The sequence below is a fragment of the Podarcis filfolensis genome (assembly GCF_964270895.1).
Source record: "Podarcis filfolensis genome assembly, chromosome: 3".
Taxonomy (NCBI): domain Eukaryota; kingdom Metazoa; phylum Chordata; class Lepidosauria; order Squamata; family Lacertidae; genus Podarcis; species Podarcis filfolensis.
Window position 1 is genome coordinate 121,443,596 of NC_139606.1, and position 19,337 is coordinate 121,462,932.

At 51.7% G+C, this 19,337-nt stretch overlaps 1 protein-coding gene across 3 annotated transcripts in view; it reads left to right on the top strand.

The window, feature by feature from the left end:
- DNMT3A (DNA methyltransferase 3 alpha) overlaps positions 1 to 19,337 on the top strand; it is a 90,682-nt gene that overhangs the window by 23,406 nt on the left and 47,939 nt on the right. For all 3 annotated transcript variants that reach the window (XM_083605038.1, XM_083605040.1, XM_083605039.1), the window contains exon 4: positions 9,629 to 9,896. In XM_083605038.1, coding sequence (XP_083461164.1) covers positions 9,629 to 9,896 — 268 coding nt within the window. The remainder of the gene's footprint in view (positions 1 to 9,628; positions 9,897 to 19,337) is intronic.

Below are 19,337 nucleotides of genomic sequence, written 5' to 3' on the forward strand. Positions count from 1 at the left end.
GGAAACGTGTGACCTGGTTTTTAAAAAATGTACCTGGCTAAATGGGGGAAGGGTGGGTGTGCTAAGGATTGATTTTTTTTCCTGTTTAAACAAACATTTTATTTTTATTTACTTAATTTTTAACATCTTTGTTGAAAATTCAAGAAGTACATAATTATATGTGCACTGAACATGGTGAGAATAAATAAAAGAGAGAGAAAAAGAAAGAGGAGCAGAACCCGTGTAGAAGAGAAAATAAAGTGGGGAGGGAGAAAAACTCAAAACTGTAATTTACAGAGTTGTACTTCACCAGATCTTAACCTATTACAGTATTTGTAAGAATGGATTCCAAGTATCATTGAATTTGTCCATGGCAAACCTGCGTTTATTTGTAAGTTGTTCATATGTTGTGAGGTTGTATACGTCTTCAACCCAGTCATAGAAGAGAGCTGCATTTTAATTTTTCCAGTTCTTCAGTCTCCGTCTTATTGCCATGGTAAAGGCACGGAGGAGAATCCACTCGTATTGTCCTTTTGCAGGGTACCATGTGCTGGCTATATAATTCAAGAGGATGTTTTGCTCTGTCAATGTAAGGTTGTTCCGTACAGCTCTGTTGATAGTTTGAGTTACCTTCTGCCACAAACCTTTCAACAGAGGACAATGAAAAAACATGCGTTTTAGAGAAGCATTATCCCTGTTGCATCTCCAGCAGTTAGATACCTGAGGTAGCCCTTTTTTAAAACAAATGTAATGGGGTCCAGTATATTCTAAATATTATGAGCCTCCATTTAAGGTCCAGAGACACCCTTGTTATAGCAGTTAAGACGTGATGAGCCTTTGGACAGCAGAATGGTCTCCCTCGGGAGATGGTGGACTCTCCTTCCCTGGAGGTTTTTAGCAGAGGTTGGGAGGCCATCTGAGATTCCTGCATCTCAGGGGGTTGGACTGGATGACCTTGGGGGGCTCCTTCCAGCTTTGCAGTTCTCCGGTTCTCTTTCTCTTGTGCTGCCTATGGGAGATCTTCCGCTGTTTCTCCCTCCCTTGTGGGGTCTCTGCTTTGGGTCCTGCCAACCCCCCCAGACCTTTATTTGGGGTGGGGGAGGCCCAGGTCCTGGCTAAGCACCCACAACAGGTGGGGTGCCCGGCCCCTTGTCCTGCCCCTCTTTTTTCCACATAACTTTTGAGTTTTCATATTTAATTACACCCCATTACACAAATCTATAACATAAAGCATTGCTCAGACAGAGCATCGACTTCCTTCCCCCCTCTTTCTGACTTCCAAACATTTTTTACTAAATTCTCGCATTTCTATAACCACTTTTTTTACCTTAGAGCTTCTTCTTTTTTATGATAATTACCTCCTTATATGTAAACCAGATCCTTATTTTCACATTACAAAACATTTCAATTTAAGCCTACAAACGTTTTCGAGTGTTTACAATTTCCTTTCATATAAAATATAAATTTGCTCCAGTCCTTTTGAAACAGTTTGTCTCCCGATTCCGGATCTTCCCCGTCAGCTTTACCATCTCCACATATTCCACCTGCCAGGCTTCCAGTGTAGGAAGTTCCTGCTGCTTCCATTTCTGGGCCAGGAGTATTCTTGCAGCCCTTGTGGCGTGCATAAACAAATTTACATCTCTGAATTTCCTCTCCGATTAACCCTAACAAAAATTGCCTCTAGTCAAAAAGGAAGGCACCACATTGAGCCGCATTAAATGGAAGTCCATCAACCTCTTTTGACTATGGCAGACCAACACGGCTACCTATCTGTAACTGGAAAAATTGCCTCTGGTTTTTTTTATTAAAATTGTCTTGCCCCTCGTAGTGATCTCCACGGGGTGGGGTCTCCTGGTTCTGCGAGCCCCTGATGCAGCTGAGCACTCTTGGGGGGCGCATGGGAACGCCTCTTCCTCCTCCTGGCTGTGGGGCTCCTTCCTTGCCCCCCCTTCAGCTCTGCCCCCTTGCCTTGTGGAGCTGCAACCTGACTCTTGGCTGCGTCTGCTGCCAGGGCAAGCGAGGAGCAGAGTTGGCCCCCGGCCACACGCCTGGGAAGGGCTGTTCGCCCAGCGCTGCTGCCTGCTTCCTGAAATTGGATCGGGCCCGGCAGGGCGAGGGGTCTGCCCGGGGCAGGCAGGCAGGCCAGGTTGCTTGGAGGGCTGCTGGATGGTGGCCAGGCTGCTGTCTCGCTGCCGCCAAAGCGGGGGCCCAGCAACAGAATGGTTGCAGCTGCTTGGCTGAGTCCCCAAAATCCTCGTGGAGTTAAAGGGCCAGCGCTCTCTGCTGCAGATGATGCGTGGGGAGGGGGAGGCCAGGAGTGGGGTGTGCACGCTCAGCCCCCTCCGTGGAGCTGGCCTGCCCTGCCCCACATTCTTGTATAAAACAGCCAGACGCAGCCCGAGGTTGGGGCGTGTGCTTGTGGCTTTGTGCGTCTGGAATTTTATTTTACAGCCTTTATCAATGCCAAGGAGCTCAAGGTGATTCCCCCTTCCTCATTTTCTCTCCGTGCAACAACCTGCCTGTGAGGTAGGCTTGGAAGCAGCAGCCGGCCCAAAGTCACAGCCCATGAGCATCACAGAGTGCATTTGGCCCTGGTCTCAAGCAGAGACATCACCTTGCCAACAAAGGTCCGTATAGTTCAAGCTCTGGTTTTCCCAGCAGTGATGTATGGAAGTGAGAGCTGAACCATAAAGAAGGCTGATCGCCAAAGAATGGATGCTTTTGAATTCTGGTGCTGGAGGAGACTCTTGAGAGTCCCATGGACTGCAAGAAGATCCAACCTCTCCATTCTGAAGGAAATCAGCCCTGAGTGCTCACTGGAAGGACAGATCGTGAAGCTGAGGCTCCAAGACTTTGGCCACCTCATGAGAAGAGAAGACTCCCTGGAAAAGCCCCTCATGTTGGGAAAGATGGAGGGCACAAGGAGAAGGGGAAGACAGAGGACGAGATGGTGGGACAGTGTTCTCGAAGCTACCAGCATGAGTCTGACCAGACTGCGGGAGGCAGTGGAAGACAGGAGGGCCTGGCGTGCTCTGGTCCAGGGGGTCACGAAGAGGCCGACATGACTAAATGACTAAACAACAACAACTCTCCCAGGGACTAAACCCCCGCAAGAACCCAGAAACCCGCTTTGAATTATCAGGCAGATGGAATCATTTCAGCCAAAGGAGGTCCTGTGGAACTTCCAGCCACAGGATTTTGTGGCAGCAGCCACTTAGAAAGGAAGAGATGGAAACTTGAGTAGTAGCCATTAACCATGATAGCCAGTAGCTTAACTCTCATGGTTAGAGGCTGGGTGACAATCACATGGAAGGGATTAATGCAGCCTTGCATTTAAGCACTCGCCTGGTCGCCAGGGGCGAGCAGAAGTGGCAGGCAGGCGACCACATGGAACGCCACGTAGGCGAGTGAGCGTCTGGACTGGCAAGGTTAGGTGGACCACTCCATTCCTCCTGTGCCCCCTCCAGCATAGAAACCAAGCATGCTGCAAGGGGGACTGAATTCTCCTCCCCCTTCGCTAGCCCCCCACAAGCTGCTAGCATCTTGGAGCTCCTATAGAAGGCTGGGGATGAATATCGCTCTCGCCTCTTGGTTGGTAACACCTGCTTCCTCGTGCAGCACCTGTGGAACTCCCTCCCACAGGAGGCAGTGATAGCCACTAAGCTGGATGGCTTGAAAAGAGGACCAGTTCACGAAAGAAGATCTTGTGCTTGGATCCTGCTTGTGGGCTTCAGTTGTTCAGCCTCTGTGAGAACAGGATGCTGGCCTAGAGGGGTCCCTGGTCGGATCCAGCAGGCTCTCCTCAAGGGATGAGGATTTAAGGGAAATATCCCTGACGGGTCCAGTGACAGCTCTGGTGCTGTGGATTTTTCAAGGTCGCTGGAGAGATGGAGGACACCTGTTTCAGCTGCAGGAGCAGAGAGGGATGGGCGGGGGGGTAGGCTGCCTGGGGCTCAGCTTGCTTTTGGAATTACAGTGGTACCTCTGGATGTGAACGGGATCCGTTCTGGAGCCCCATTCGCATCCTGAAGCAAACGCAACCCGCATCTGCGTGGGTCGTGATTCACCGCTTCCACGCATGCGTGTGACGTCATTTTGAGTGTCTGTGCATGCGGGAGCGGCGAAACCCGGAAGTAGCGCGCTCCATTACTTCCAGGTCGCCGCGGAGCGCAACCCGAAAATATTCATCCCAAAGCATATTTAACCCGAGATATGACTGTATTAGCAGATTGTCTGGGGCTGGACCCAAAGCTCTGACAGGATGTTGTGGGGTGGGGGGAGCCACATCTGCTGGCGCAAGAGAAATGGAAGGCTTAGCATACCCTCATATGGGTACCAGGGGGCAGGTGGGTGGGTGGTCTCCGAAAATTTTACACATCACCTGGGAAGACAGGCAAACTAGTGTCAGTGTCCTGGAAGAAGCAAAGATCACCAGCATCAAAGCAATGATTCTTCAACATCAACTTCGTTGAACTGGTCATGTTGTGCGGATGCCTGATGATCGTCTTCCAAAGCAACTGCTCTATTCCGAACTTTAAAATGGAAAGCGTAATGCTGGTGGTCAACAAAAGAGGTTTAAAGACTCTCTCAAGGCCAATCTTAAAAAATGTAGTATAAAGACCAACAATTGGGAAACAGTGGCCTGTGAGTGCTCCAATTGGAGAACAGCCTTGACCAAAGGTGTCATGGGCTTTGAAGACGCTCAAACTCAAGACACAAGGGAGAAACGTGCTAGGAGGAAGGCACGCTTGGCAAATTCACACTGTGATCAACTCCCGCCCAGAAACCAATGTCCCCACTGTGGAAGGATGTGTGGATCCAGAATTGGCCTCCGCAGTCACTTACGGATCACTGTTAAAACCATGTTCATGGAAGACCATCTTGCTCAGCTAGTGAGTGATCGCCAAAGAATAAGAAGGGTGTTGTGTGCTAAAATGCCCCTTAGATTGGGCTGTTGGGGGGGGTTGCTTCAAGGGCCTCTTCTTCCCTCCCATCCCTTCCCTACATCCCTTCTAGATCAGTCCAACGCCCCAAGCAACAGGCAGAGGGCCTTCTCGGTAGTGGCACCCGCCCTGTGGAACGCCCTCCCATCAGATGTCAAAGAGAACAACAACTTTTAGAAGACATCTGAAGGCAGCCCTGTTCAGGGAAACTTTTAATGTTTGATGCATTACTGTATTTTAATATTTTGTTGGAGGCCGCCCATCTGGCTGGGGAAGCCCAGCCAGATGGGAGGGGTATTAAATACATTATTATTATTATTACCTAGGAATCTAGATAGATGACCTCCTGTTCTTATGAATCGGGTTTCCTTGCCTGCCGTCTCCAACGACAGTTTGGTTCAGTGGCTGCTGGGGGGGGCAGATGGGACCCTGCTCTGCTGTGGTTTCCCTGCGTGACATCCCTGTCTCACTTCACTTCCCCACCTGTAAAATGGGAACAGGGTGGAGCTTCCTCAGTCATGTGGCTGTTTTCGGGGCGGCAGTCTCTGTCGGGCTTTTTGCGGCACCAACAAGACCAGCAAACTGCCCCCCCCTCACCCAAATGTGGGTCTCCCCTCAATTTCTGCTTCTGCTTCTGGTGGGGGGGGAACCCTGGTGCTCCCCCATGCAGAGAGCACTTTCTGAAATGGCGCCTCCGTGCTTCCTTGCCACAGATGCGAAGTTGCGCAGCCGCTGCAGCCTGCTCTGTGTTGCGCACGCTGAATTTGCAGGAGGCCCTGCGCATGGGTCGCATCCCTCCTGGTGCTCAGCCTGCGCAAGGCAAGGAGGTCAGTTCCTGGGCAGAGCGGAAAGGGGAAGGAAGGAGGGAAGAGTTGTGGGCCGCAAGTGCATGATTTACAGCTGCGGAGGGTAATGACTATTCACCATCACAATATGGGAGAGTTGTGAACTTGCCCGTTGTGCGTCCCTTGTGTCAGCGTGGATTTCTCCCTGCTCTGCCCCTCCCCAGGTGTCCCTTGCGGAAGAGAGTGGGGCCGGCCCCACTTTGCATGCCGCTCTGTGTGGGTGGGTCCAGGGTGCTATTTTGGGAGAGCCGGTCCTCGCGGGGACAGGGGCCTCCAGGGAGCAGGAGGAAGCCCTTGTTCTCGCTGCCCCCTGGCCCAGTCCCTCCCTCTGCGCCACGTGCAGGAAAGCGAGTGGGTGTCTCCGTGGGGCGGGGTGAGGGCTTCCGTGGGGCTGGGTCAGCCCAGAGGCCTGTCTGCTCCAACCAGATTCTTCTTCACCGCCTTATTCCTGGTGGTAGGATTTGAAGAACTGCCCTTTTCAAAACCTGCCATTTCTGAATGGCTCTCTCTCTGATCCTTACAACAACTTTGCAAGGTAGGCCACTGTAATCTGTATTGTGCAGGCAGGACCGGGTTCACGGCTGGTGGTGGGGTTTGGGGTTCTCAGCTCAGTCCTTTAACCACTGGGCTGCATCTGCCCAGTTGATTCTGCGGTTGGCATTTGGGTGAAGGGCCTGACTTAGCCCTTGGGCGGTTGTGACAGCCGACTCATTGAAAGCCAGCTTTCGGTTTGCTGGGTCATAAGATGGGCTGCTCCTAGAATCCTAGAATTGAAAGGGACCCCGAGGGTCATCTAGTCCAACCCCCTTGTTGCAGGAATCTCTAGTGAAGCATCCCTGACAGATGACCGTGTTAAAAAATTTCCAGTGTAGGAAAATCCACCACCCTTAATAGGAGATGGTTGGCAGGTGCCTCACAGAGGGGGCAAAGTTCCCGTTCGGAGGACTAGTAACTGGGTCTGTTGCTATAGCAACTGCCCGTGCCCCCCAATTCAGCCGGGAAGTCCGTTCTGTCGTGTTTGGATCTGGCTGCGTCTTAGATGGGGTGCTCATCCAGTGAGCAAGAACGAGGGCAAGGCTCTGAGGTGGCGCCGCTGTTGACGCTCCCCCCCAAATAAAAAAAGTCTGCTCTGATACTCACCTACTTCTTGCCTTGTGTCGCCCTAGGAGAGTGGGAAGAGAGAGATGCTGCTGTTTTGTACCTCTGGATTAACTTGACCTCACTTGTGGGAGAATCGGGTGTGTGTGTGTGTTTAATACTCTGTGTATGCAATGACAATCTTGAGTCGCTGTTGGCAGGCAACCCCACTTTTGGGGTGCCCTGTTCCCTCAAACAACCACTTTCCGCCAGATGCAGAGGGCAGGATCCTCCCCACCTTGCTTTTTGCCCTGGAAAGCTGCCTTTTGGCTGGGAAGGAAGGGGATGCAGGATGCTCACAGGAGAGGAGGGAATGCCTCCCTCTGTTGCCAAGGCAACCAGGCTGATGAGGATGGGGTCCTTGCCTTCCCTTCCTGGTGGCCAATGGAGCCTCCAGTGCAGCAACAGAAAGCTGGGAGCTGCCAACCTTGTTGCCTTGGCAACAGGCATCCCTTCTTCTCCCTCTTTTGTTTGCCCGCAGTGATGTTGCCTTGTGGCCCACTCAGATTGGCTACCTGACTCCGTGGAGGGGTTGCCTTCATGGTGTGGCCCCTGACTGGCTACAATCACGGGGGGGGGGGAGAGGAAAAACTGGTACCCGGAATAAAAAAAACTGGTACCCAGAGTTGTGTGTCTGCCTGAGGAGCACAGGACCTCTGCAGTCCTTCCCAAAAAGCCACAATGGTGATGCACTGCCTGCGTGACCAAAATCCCAGTTTCTGGAAGCCACAGGAGAGCAGAGTTTTGCTCTTGTGCTCGAATCCTGCTCACGGGTTTCCCCAAATGGGCATCTGCTAGAACAGGATGCTGGACTAGGTGGGCCTGATCCAGCAGACTCCCCTTATGTTCTTAAAGAGGCTTCGGATATCTCGCTACGTTGCTCAGACCAGGCCTCTGAGTGGTGGCAGCCTTGCCAGTCTTTGGGTCCCTCCTGGAAAGGCCATTTGAAGCATCCTTGCCCCCCCCCCCCGCCACAGAAGCCCATTTGGTGCCGGGGGGGGGGCAGAGACTTTGGCCCCACCAAATGGCTTATTGCCTCGTAAGGTCAACCCGCCTGGAATCAAAGGGAAGCGAATTTAAGAGCAGGAGGCATATGGCTGTGGGTGAAAAGAGGTGTCAAAGGGCCCCCCAAGAACATTGCCTGTTAACATGTTCCTTTCCTGTCTCACTTGGGTGATAGTCCTGGGGGGGGGGGCGCTGTGGGCCAGCCGAAGGGGTGCCCTGTCCATTTCTCTGCTCCCTGTCCGCATCTCTGCACTTGCAATGGAACCAGATTTATTTCTTCCTCCGCCGGTGAAGCAAGGCTTGCAAATCCTGATCAGTTTCTTCAAGGGGGTGCCAACTGGGGGCTGTCCAGCAGCTTGTGGGGAGAGGGAGAAAAGGGGGGCAGGAAAGAGTTTCAGAGACAAATGAGCAGCAAAGAGGAGGAGGGAGATTTTTCTCACCTGAGCTCTGCTTCAGCCAAAAACCTGATTTAAAGAAGTCGGTTTGGGACAAGTGGCGTAACTTCTTTGCGCAAGACAAGTGCGCTCTTCATAACAACATCACGGAGGAGAGGACTCCTCGAGAGTTGCTGGCTGTGGGCTTCTGTCCCAAACCCACAGAGCTCTCCTCTCCCTCTCAGTTCTACTCTCACAACAGCCCTGCGAGGTAATTCAGCGGATGAGAAATGAGGACTGGCCCCAGATCATCCAGTGAGCTTCCTGGCGGAGGCGGGATTCGAACCCTGCTCTCCCAGGCCCCGGCCCACCCTCTGATGGTCACACCACACTTGGGGGGGGGGCGGGTTAAGGACATCTCGTCGAGCATCCTCTTCCTGGCAGGTGCTTGTGGGAAACCAGTTTTGCAGGTGGTTTTGTGGCTGTGTGTAGAAAAGCTCCCCAAACATCTTTGACCAGTGGCCTCAGCCACCTCGGAAGGTGCTGGACTCGCCTTCATTTGAATTTTTTAACCTGTTGGGGATTCTTCAGTTTCAATTCCTGCCTTGCAGGGGGTTGGACTCGATGACCCTGGGGGTCTACCCTATAATTCTCTGATTCTATAAATGCCCCTATCTCCCCATGTGCAGTGATGGCTCTGCCGAAAAGTCGTTGTCTCTCCCGCAAATCTCTTGGCTGCATTTGTTTCAGGGTTAGGCAGTAAAAGTCATAAACGTTTAGAGAAGATTGGAAAACGTTTATTGAATATACGGGGGGGGGCGGGATTTGCGCACACCTGAAAACGTTGGCAGCATTCAGATAAATTCAACTTTTCAAATAAGTTTTGATGGATGCAATAATGGAATACTGAATGGTTTAGTTTTTGTAGAATATGCGGGGATTTGTGATATGCAAAATGAACCGTGGAAAGAGAAGAAGGGAAGTCGTATTTTGAGAATGTTTAAATGAGTATTTTAAATTGTAAAACGGAAAAAGTTAACAAAAATTTTATGTGTGTGTGTGTATTTGTGTGTATGAAAACATCATACACCTGAAGTGCATTTTTTAAAAAAGGAAATGTGAATTTTGAGAATTCTCACCTGCAGCGACTTGCTACTTCTCTGGTTCCTGTTTGCCTGAAGTTGGCTCCCCCCTCCCTCCCTTCCAGGCTGTCAGTCAAGGGTCATTCCTTTGCAGGGTCTTGGACGATGCCCCTCCCTGCCCCTCGACCCCTCCCTCGACCCGGAGGGTGCGAAGCGTCTCACGCCTTTTGTCCCGCCTTTTGTCTCGCCTTTTTCCCTTCCAGGTGGAGAGCGCAGAAGCCCCCAAAGACACAGCCTCAGCGCCCAAGTGCCCCCCGCCTGCCCACAACACCAGCCCCGTGGAGCAAGTGCCCAATGGAGACGTGGGGACGGGCAGCCCCGAGAACAGCGGCAGCACCACCACCGACCTGAAGGGTCGGCAGCCCAGCGAGGACGAGGCCAGCAGCCTCCCGGAGGGCGAGGTGGGGGGTCGGGCCTTGGAGAACGGCCGCTGCACCCCTAAGGACAGCCCCGACCCCCCTGCCAGCGAAGGTGAGATGGGGACGTGGGAAGGGTCTTCGGTTGGGGCTCTCGCCCCACTGCAAGCGAGGGGCAAGGGGTGACTAGTCAGTGTAGGGGGGAGGGCAGGCTCTGGGGGGGTGGAAATGAGGCTCATCCAAGGGGTCACTTACCTTTAAGGAACCTCACAGTTGCCCCCTTTCCACATTCAGCCCAAACATAACATTTCTTCCCGAAGGAAACAGTGCTGCAACCTTGCAAACGAATTCCGTCTGTGGGCAGGGCTGATTGGCTAGCACCAGTGACATCTCCAATATCCGTCAGATCCTGGAGCAGTTTTGCAATTATAACCCCCCTCCCCCAGCATCCTTTACTGTAAGGCGCAGAATGAACATGCATGTGCTTTAAGAAATCACTTTGTAGTGGTGAGGCGCCGGAGAGGGGCAGGCCTGAGGCTGCAGGTGGCATTCGATTCACTGGAGTGTGCATCTGTTTCTCTTATGCGGAATCTGGGTTTGCTCTGCTTCCCCTTTGGGAGTCCCTTGAAGGCTGTGCCCACTTTCCTTCTCAGTTGCTCAGACCAAGGAGGGTGGCCTAGAATCATAGAATTGGAAGGGGACCCCAAAGGTCATCCAGCCCAGCCCCCTGCAATGCAGGAATTCTGACTTGGGAGTTCATGTAGCTCTGCCTTCACCAACCTGGTGCCCTGTTGCCCCTGCCAGCCTGGCCGTGTAGCGAAAGCTACAGACCGAAAGATCTGGAGGGCACAAGGTTGGCAAGGGTTATTTTAGAGATCGCAGCTGCAGTCTCTGTGGGGCCTTATAGATCTGGCCAGCTTGGTTTGCCTCCCTTGCAGTGGGCACACTTTGATGTGCCCCAGTTGGGTTTCTGCCTGCACAACCACAGGTGTAGGAATTGTCTGAGGGGAAACCAAGTGCCTGCCTCACTCTGCCTCCTTTATTCCCGCCTTGCAGGGGGTTGGTCTAGATGTCCCTCAGGGTCCCTTCCAACTCTGCAATTCTGTGATTGTACAATGTGTGCCTATGTTATGCCAGCTATGTGGGCAGTGGGCTAAGGGTCGCCTGGGAGGCTGGTGAGATGATGCTCTTGCTTCTGGACTCCTGCAATGGGAAGGGCTATCGTGCAGAGACAGTGTGGTGTAGTGGTTAGTGTGTCTGACTAGGACCTGGGAGACACCAGGGTTCGAATCCGGGTGTGGCCTGGGGCCAGTCCCTGCCTCTCAGCCTGACCTCCCTCACAGGGTTGTTGTGAGGATTCAGTGAGAAGAGAAAGAACCAAGGATCTTGAGCTCTCTGGAGAAAAAGGGGGGACCTGCGTGGCGATAAATAGAGTGGACTCCCGCAACACACACTTCCTAAGCCCTTGAATTAGCTAGTCTCTCTACCGTCTTCCAAAAAAAGCTCTCTGTGCAGTCCACTAGACTGCCCACGTCCATAGGTGGCTCCAGGATCCGGCCTGCAGGTGCCAGGGCCAGCCTGGCTGCTGGGTGGCTCTGCCCGTTGGCTTGGGCGAGGGAGAGCAGCTGCCAGGGCAGCAAACGGCTCAGAAGCCCACAAAGCGGGCGGCCAAATAGGGCTGGGGTTTGGGTTGCCAGCCAGAAGAGCTGCCTTCAGAGGTGTTGACAAGTTGTGTGTGTGTGAGAGAGAGAGAGAGAGAGCGCACAAAGGAGGCAGAGGCAGCCCTAGGTGTTGGAGGGAGTGAAATGAGAGAGGGAAAGAAACAAGACGGCCGTGGAGTGCTAGTGGCCAGGATGAGCTATTGTTCTGGCTCCGCAGTCAAAAGCAGCCATGATTCTGAACCCCACTTGCTGGAAACCACAGGAGCCGGGAGTGATGCTCTTGTGGTCGGATCCCGCTTGCAGGTTTCCCATGGTAAGAACAGGAGGCTGGACAAGGGGGGCCATTGGCCGGAGCCAGTCTCTTCCGATGCTTCCATGCGTCCATGCACACCACCTTGCCCTCCTGACTGAGGAGGCCCTGGGCCACACAGCGCCGGCACACCCTGCGATGGGCTCGTGCCGTGCGCCCATGCCCCACGGCATGCTGGCATCACTTGCAGACACTTGCTGGCATCACTTGTGGCTTGCATGCATGATGCGAGCCCGCCCCACGGCTGCCATGGAACTTTGAGGGGCCCAGTCTCTTCACTCATAATTTTCTGGGTGCCCCAGCTCCCTGGCCGCACCCTCCTTGGCGCCCCTGTACACATTGGCGTGACCCAGTGGGGTCTTGCGCAAGCGCAGCCTGCGCGCAAACGTTTTCCATGTGCAATGTTTTACTGTGGTTTTATAATTTGTTGGAAGCTGCCCAGAGTGGCTGGGGCAACCTGCCAGATGGGTGGCATATAAATAATAATAATAATAATAATAATAATAATAATAATAATAATAATATTTTTTCCACCTGCCCCCTCCCTCCCAGGAAGGTCCCTGAAATACATGGGAGCCCCCTGCCCCCCTTAGTGTGGGGCCTGTGCCCTATGGGTAAAATCTGCCCATTGCCCTCACCTGGCAGCCTTTCAGGGTGCCCAATGTTGTGTCCTGAGGCAGGGGCAGCAGAACAGTGATGTGGGTCCTTTTGGGCAGGAGGCAGCAGGACCCTTCCTAGAAGGGTCTACGCTCCCTCCTCCCTGCCCCCCCTGCCCCCCGGTGGCTCCTGCCTGAGGAATTCCTCCTGCCCCAGAAATCCGGGGTGGGGGGCCTTTTTCCAGGGCGGTGGAGGAGAATGGCAGAGTCCTTCCACGTTCCCAGGCAGCTTAGGTTTCCTGCTGGCGGGGAGCCTGTGAGGGGAGGGGTCTTCCTCTGCCGCTGTGCCAGGACTGTTCCTTGGGAGGGGGCCTCCTCCCAGCCAAGGCTTGGCCAGATGGAAATTCTGGAAGCCAGGGACCCTCGGAGGAAGGAGGCGGCCGCCAGCAGCCCCGGAGTTGTTGCTGAGCTGGCCAGGGATTTATTTGGGGAGGGCAGGAGCAGAGAGGCTTTTGCCCCCTCCCCACTTTGGGACCCCAGAGCATCCAGCCTGGGCATCCCAGCTCCAGAGGATACAGGCTGGGGGCAGGGAGGCAGTTTCCGGAGGGCTGTGCATCCCCATCGAGGAGGAGGGGGCTGTTCACGGGGGGGGGGGCAAAACGCCAACATTTCCCAGATCTTTGGAGGGACCCAAAAGGGGGAAAGGAATAGTCTGTGTTTGGAGTGTGTCGCAAGACACGTAGATATCATAAAACCCAAATTTTAATGAGCCACAAAGAGGGTGAACAGGCTCTTTCTCCAGCAAGTGGAGCAGAGGAAGAGAGCCCAGCTGGATCCTGCCCTCCCATGGGGCCCAATCCACCGGGATGTCCCCTAGCATGAGCCAAGCTGCCCTCTTGTAGGAGAACTTCTGTGCAGTGTCAAGGTGTTGGGGGGGTGGCAGCTGCCCTGAATTTCCCCCTGCTCATTGTGGGCAGAATCCCACCCGTTTGCGCATTTGGGATGGATGAAAGAAAGTCCTTATTCACACAGCACATAGTTAGGGTTCTGTCCTCTCCCCCATGCTTTTCAACATCTACATGCAGCCACAGGGAGAGATCATCAGGGGGTTTGGGCTGGGTGTCCATCAATATGCAGATGATATAGCTCTACCTCTCTATTAAATCAGAACATCTGAAGGCAGTGAAGGTCCTGTGTGAGTGTCTGGAGGCGGTTGGAGGATGGATGGCGGCTAACAGATTGAGGTTGAATCCTGACAAGACAGAAGTACTGTTTTTGGGGGACAGGAGGCGGGCAGGTGTGGGGGACTCCCTGGTCCTGAATGAGGTAACTGTGTCCCTGAAGGACCAGGTGCGCAGCCTAGGAGTCATTCTGGACTCACAGCTGTCCATGGAGGCACAGGTCCATTCTGTGTCCAGGGCAGCTGTTTATCACCTCCATCTGGTACACAGGCTGAGACTCTATCTGTCCGCGGACTGTCTCGCCAGAGTGGTGCATGCTCTGGTTATCTCCCGCTTGGACTACTGCCGTGCGCTCTATGTGGGGCTACCTTTGAAGGTGACCCAGAAACTACAACTAATCCAGAATGCGGCAGCTAGACTGGTGACTGGGAGCGGCCGCCGAGACCACATAACACCGGCCTTGAAAGACCGACACTGGCTCCCAGTACGTTTCCGAGCACCTCCCTGGACACTGAGGTTCAGCTCTTGAGGGCCTTCTGGTGGTTCCCTCCCTTCGAGAAGTGAGGATACAGGGAACCAGGCAGAGGGCCTTCTCGGTGGTGGCGCCCGCCCTGTGGAACGCCCTCCCAGCAGATGTCAAAGATATAAACAACTACCAGACTTTTAGAAGACATCTGAAGGCAGGCCTGTTCAGGGAAGTTTTTAATGTGTGACACTTTAATGTATTTTTAATCTTTGCTGGAAGCCACCCAGAGTGGCTGGGGAAGCCCAGCCAGATGGGCGGGGTACAAATAATAAATTATTATAGTTAGACGGTGGAACTCCCTCCCACAAGAGGCTGTGAGGGCCACCAATGTGAATGGACTTAAAAGAAGTTTGGAAAAATTCATGGAGGAGGAGGAGGAGAGCGCTGTTGAGGCAGCAACGCTTGTGAATTCTGGTTCTTGGAAACCGGCGGAGGGGAGAGTTATGTTCTTGCGCTCAGATCCTGTTCGCACCCTTTGGGGCATCTGGGGTGAGAACTGGAAGACTGGTGTGATCCAGCTGCTTCTAATGGAGCCTCCAGGCCCAGAGGCAGTCTATCTGAACTCCTAGGTCCTTGTTGCTGCTGTGAGAACAGGACGGGCTCTTGCCCTGATCCACCGGCGTGGTTTTTGTGATCTTGCGTTCTCAGCGCTGCTGTCTCTCTGCCCCCACCTGTTCCCACGCGGCCTGTGCATTCGTCCTTCCTGACACCCCCCCCACCGCCACCGCCTCGCAGAGGTGCTTTCTTCCGCTGCCCCCCGCCCACACCCAAATTTCAGGCTGGGTGCTATTTTTAAGCTGAGCTGCGGCCTCTGTTACCTGCGAGGAAGACGACACAGGAAACTGGCGGCTCTCATGGGGGGGGCGGAGAATGCAGAGGCTGAGCCAACGCTTGACCCCCTTCGGTTCCTCTTTGGCATATCCTGTCCCCTGCAGGCGTCAGGCACCCCCCCCCCATGGCTTCCCGGGGGCTTCTCCCCATTCTTTGCCCCCCCCCCCGCTTCTCGGGGGCTTCTCCCCACCTGCTTTGAGAAAGGGGCATCCTTGGCAGGTAGAGGGAGGAGAGTTTCCTGACCCGCCCCCCTGTCTTGCTGGGTGACCTGGAAATGGGGTGTAGCTTAGAAGGGACAGAGAGAAGGGGGGGCCTGGCTGCAGTCGCCCGTGTTGTTGTTCTTCTTTTTCGTAAATCGTTTTTATTGGTTTTCCAAATACAAAATACAGTCATGCCTCATGTTACATTTGCTTCAGGTTGAGTGTTTTCTTATTTATTTATTTATTTATTTATTTATTTATTTAAAATACATTTTCTTAGTGTTTTCCACACAACAACAACACAAAAAATAACAATACACAACACACAAAAACCGACATTCGAAAAACGAAAAAAGCAACAACAACTAAAGATAATAATGGTGATGCTGATGATATTAATCACCGTATTTTTCGCTCCATAAGACGCACCAGACCATAAGATGCACCTAGTTTTTGGAGGAGGAAAACAAGGAAAAAAATATTCTGAATCCCAGAAGCCAGAACAGCAAGAGGAATCGCCGCACAGCGATCCCTCTTGCTGTTCTGGCTTCTGGGATAGCTGCGCAGCCTGCATTTGCTCCATAAGACGCACACACATTTCCCTTTACTTTTTAGGAGGGAAAAAGTGAGTCTTATAGAGCAAAAAATACGGTATACCCCGCCCATTTGGCTGGGTTTCCCCAGCCACTCTGGGCGGCTTCCAATAAAACCTAAAATACAATAACCTGTTAAACATTAAAAGCTTCCCTAAACAGGGCTGCCTTCAGATGTCTTCTAAAATTTTGGTAGTTATTTTTCTCTTTGACTTCTGGTGGGAGGGCGTTCCACAGGGTGGGCGCCACCACCGAGAAGGCCCTCTGCCTGGTTCCCTGAAGCTTAGCTTCCCGCAGGGAGGGAACTGCCAGGAGGCCCTTGGAGCTGGACCTCAGTGTCTGGGCTGAACGATGGGAGTGGAGACGCTCCTTCAGATATACTGGACCAAGGCCATTTAGGGCTTTAAAGGTCAGCGCCAACACTTTGAATTGTGCTCAGAAACGTACAAAACAAATCCATATCTTACAAGTTAATAATATAAACACTATAAAAACAAAAAAGCAAATTAGGGTGTTGTGCTAGAAGTGACTTTAACCGCTACGGATCCAAGGTCCACGCGGAGAGCTGGGGATCCCCTTGGAAGGCCTGCCAGGCTTGGGTGCGAATGAAGCGGGGACAAGGGAGGAAGCCTGGAAGGACTGCTTTGCTGCCCCCCGTGCCCAGGTCTTGCCCAGGTGGGGGGCAGCTGAAGGGATGAGAGAGAGAGACAGGTCCTTTTCATTCGTGGCCCGTCTCTGTCCAGGGAAACTCGCCTTGCTTTCTCCCCACTCACTTTGTTTTTCAAAAATGTTGAATACATTTGATTTTAATTCCTGGTTTCCCTTGTCTGCTGCTCTGCATATTCCTGTGCTGCTGTAGTTAAATGATGATTATGATGTTTTGAGCGGTTTTAGTTTTTGTAAGCCGCCCTGAAAGCATTTGCTGGTGGGGTGCGCATGCATTTCATAGAAGACAAAAATAAAACACCCGTTCCACCCAGGGGAGAATTGACCGATGGGAGGAAGGAGAGGGAACTTCTCTAGGGGAGAAAGAGAGAGGAATATTTTTCGCCACCCCCACAAAATGTCAGAAGTCAGGCTCTGTGCGCAGAGAGGCTGAGGCAACCCAGTCAGGTGGACAGGGTGCAAATAGTAAAATTATTTGTATTTCTGCATTGCAGGGGGTGGACTAGATGACTCTCAGGGTCCCTTCTACAATTCTATTATTATTATTATTATTATTACTATTATTACTATTATTACTATTATTATTATTACCTGTGCTGAGAGAGTGCTGGAACGCCCCTTGAATCACCTCTCTGAATTGTTCCACTGTCAGTTTCTGTTCCTGCAAGGCTTTGATTTCTATTTTCATTTTTTACAGCATCATGCATCATACATAGTGCTCTCTTATTAACCCTCCCACACCCCCAAGGAACAGAAACTGACATGGGAGCAATTTAGAGAGGCCGTTCAAAGGGCAATTGACTTATTTATTTCGTAAGAATCATACCCTAAAAAAAACCCAACCCAACAACCCTCAAAACGCTTTACAAAGAGAATACAAAAATTATCAGTAAGAGCAACTCTTTAAAGATAAAATCAGTAATAAACCGAAAGCCGATTGGAAAGCTGATGCCAGTTTTAAACACCTGGGTAGGCCTGTCTAAACAAGAATATCTTTAGCCGGTGCCAGAAAGAGTGTAGCAAAGATGCCAGCCTTATCTCCACAGGCAGGGAGTTCCACAGGGCAGCTGCTGCCACACTAAAATGTCGCTTTCTTACAAGTGTGGAACGGGTATTATGCAGTGCCAGTTCTGCAGATTGAAGCGGTTGATAGGATAATAATAATAATAATAATAATGTTACGGTAAAAATCTGGGTGCGAGGCTGCTCTGCCACCCAGCTCGTCGGACTAAGTCCGCGGGTCCCTGCGGAGGAAAAATGAGCTCAGCCGGAGACAGGAGCAAGCTGCAGAAGATCCAAGTTTATTGCGCAACAGGTTCAAGGCGAGACTGAACAGCGGGAAAGGGGTGACCTAAACTTTTGAAACTTCCCTCCATGTCCCAGAATACAGTGCAAAATACATCCCAGTTACATCATGAATACATTAAAGAGAGGTTGGGTTACACAGATTACATCATGAATACATTAAGAAGAGGTTGGGTTACACAGGATTAACATATGGAGGAGGGAGGGGGGAATATGCAGAGCTGGAGATATGCGCAGATAAGCACATCCTGATGAGAAGACAATGGTCCATGTACTGGCATTTCCTGGAGGAAAGGCTTGGCAGAGTGATTTGACAGGATTAGGGTCTTGACACCTTGCTTGAGGGATTATGGAGGACAGGGGAGGTGTCATGGAGTCCTAGAGAAATTGAGCAAATTGGCACGTTGATTTTCTATGAATTTTATAGATTTTAGTCCCTTTTGACATTGACAATTGGAAATAAATTGATATATTGTAGCGAAGAAGAAGGTGAAGAAGACATGCCCCCCCTTCCGTATCAAATAATAATAATAATAATAATAATAATTTTTATTTATACCCTGCCCTCCCCAGCCAGAGCTGGGCTCAGGGCGGCTAACACCAATAAAATCACAGTAAAAAACATGATGGGGGGGTGGGGAACCAACTTAAAATACAGGTTAAAATGCAATTTAAAATGCAGCCTCATTTTAAAAGTAGCCGATAAATCAAGACCATAAGGGCAGGGAAACATAAGGGTCAGACGGAGTCCAAACCAAAGGCCAGGTGGAATAGCTTTTTATATATAAGATGTAAAGCGATATTGTTAAGAGGGGACACACACCCGGGACACAAGAAGCCAGGCAGAACCTTCAAGGAGTTGCCTTTGCCAAGCAGAATGAGCCTGCCCGCTTATCCCTCGCCCCAGGAGTGCCAGCTTGGCCCGTGACCATGGATGCCTGGAGTGCCATGGGTGCCATGCGGCGTGCATGACCTTGGCACCGAGATTTGTGGGTGCCTGGGCCCTTCGTGGGCAGTTTTGTGGGTGCTTGGGCACTCAGGGCCCCACAAAGTTGGCACCACTGCCTCTTCGCCCAAGCTGGTGTTTTGGACTACAACTCTTGCCAGCGCAGTGAGGTGGGGGGAAGGTTGGGGGGGCATGAGAAGGGGACCCAAATTGTTTCTGCAGGCGACTAAAACAGCCTGTGACCTGAATGCACAGAAATGGAAAGGAGGTGAGGGATGGATTTCGAGGTGAATTGCGAGATCGACGGCCAAAATAAGGGACCGGAATGAAGGAAAGTCGATGGAAGAATGGAAATTCCTATCGGACTATTTTAAAAAACTGCTCTAGCCAAATGAAATCGTGGGCAGGTCTTGAAGTATAAGCAATGAAAGGACAGGAAGAATATCAAACAGTTTTGGGAAACAATACATAACGAAATGAAAAAATGTTCAGATATTCATTTAGGAAAACACCAGAAGGTTTTCTATTGGGAATAGTACCAGGAAGTCTAAAGGAAGAAGACAAGACATTATATTTATACGCAACAGTAGCTGCAAGGCTATTGATTGCGAAAAGTTGGAAAAGTGGTATAATACCGACGAAAACAGAGTGGCTTGCCAAATTACTGGAGTATTACAATATATCCAAAACAATGGGAGAAATCGGAAGGATCTCAAAAGAGAAGATAGACAAGGACTGGAA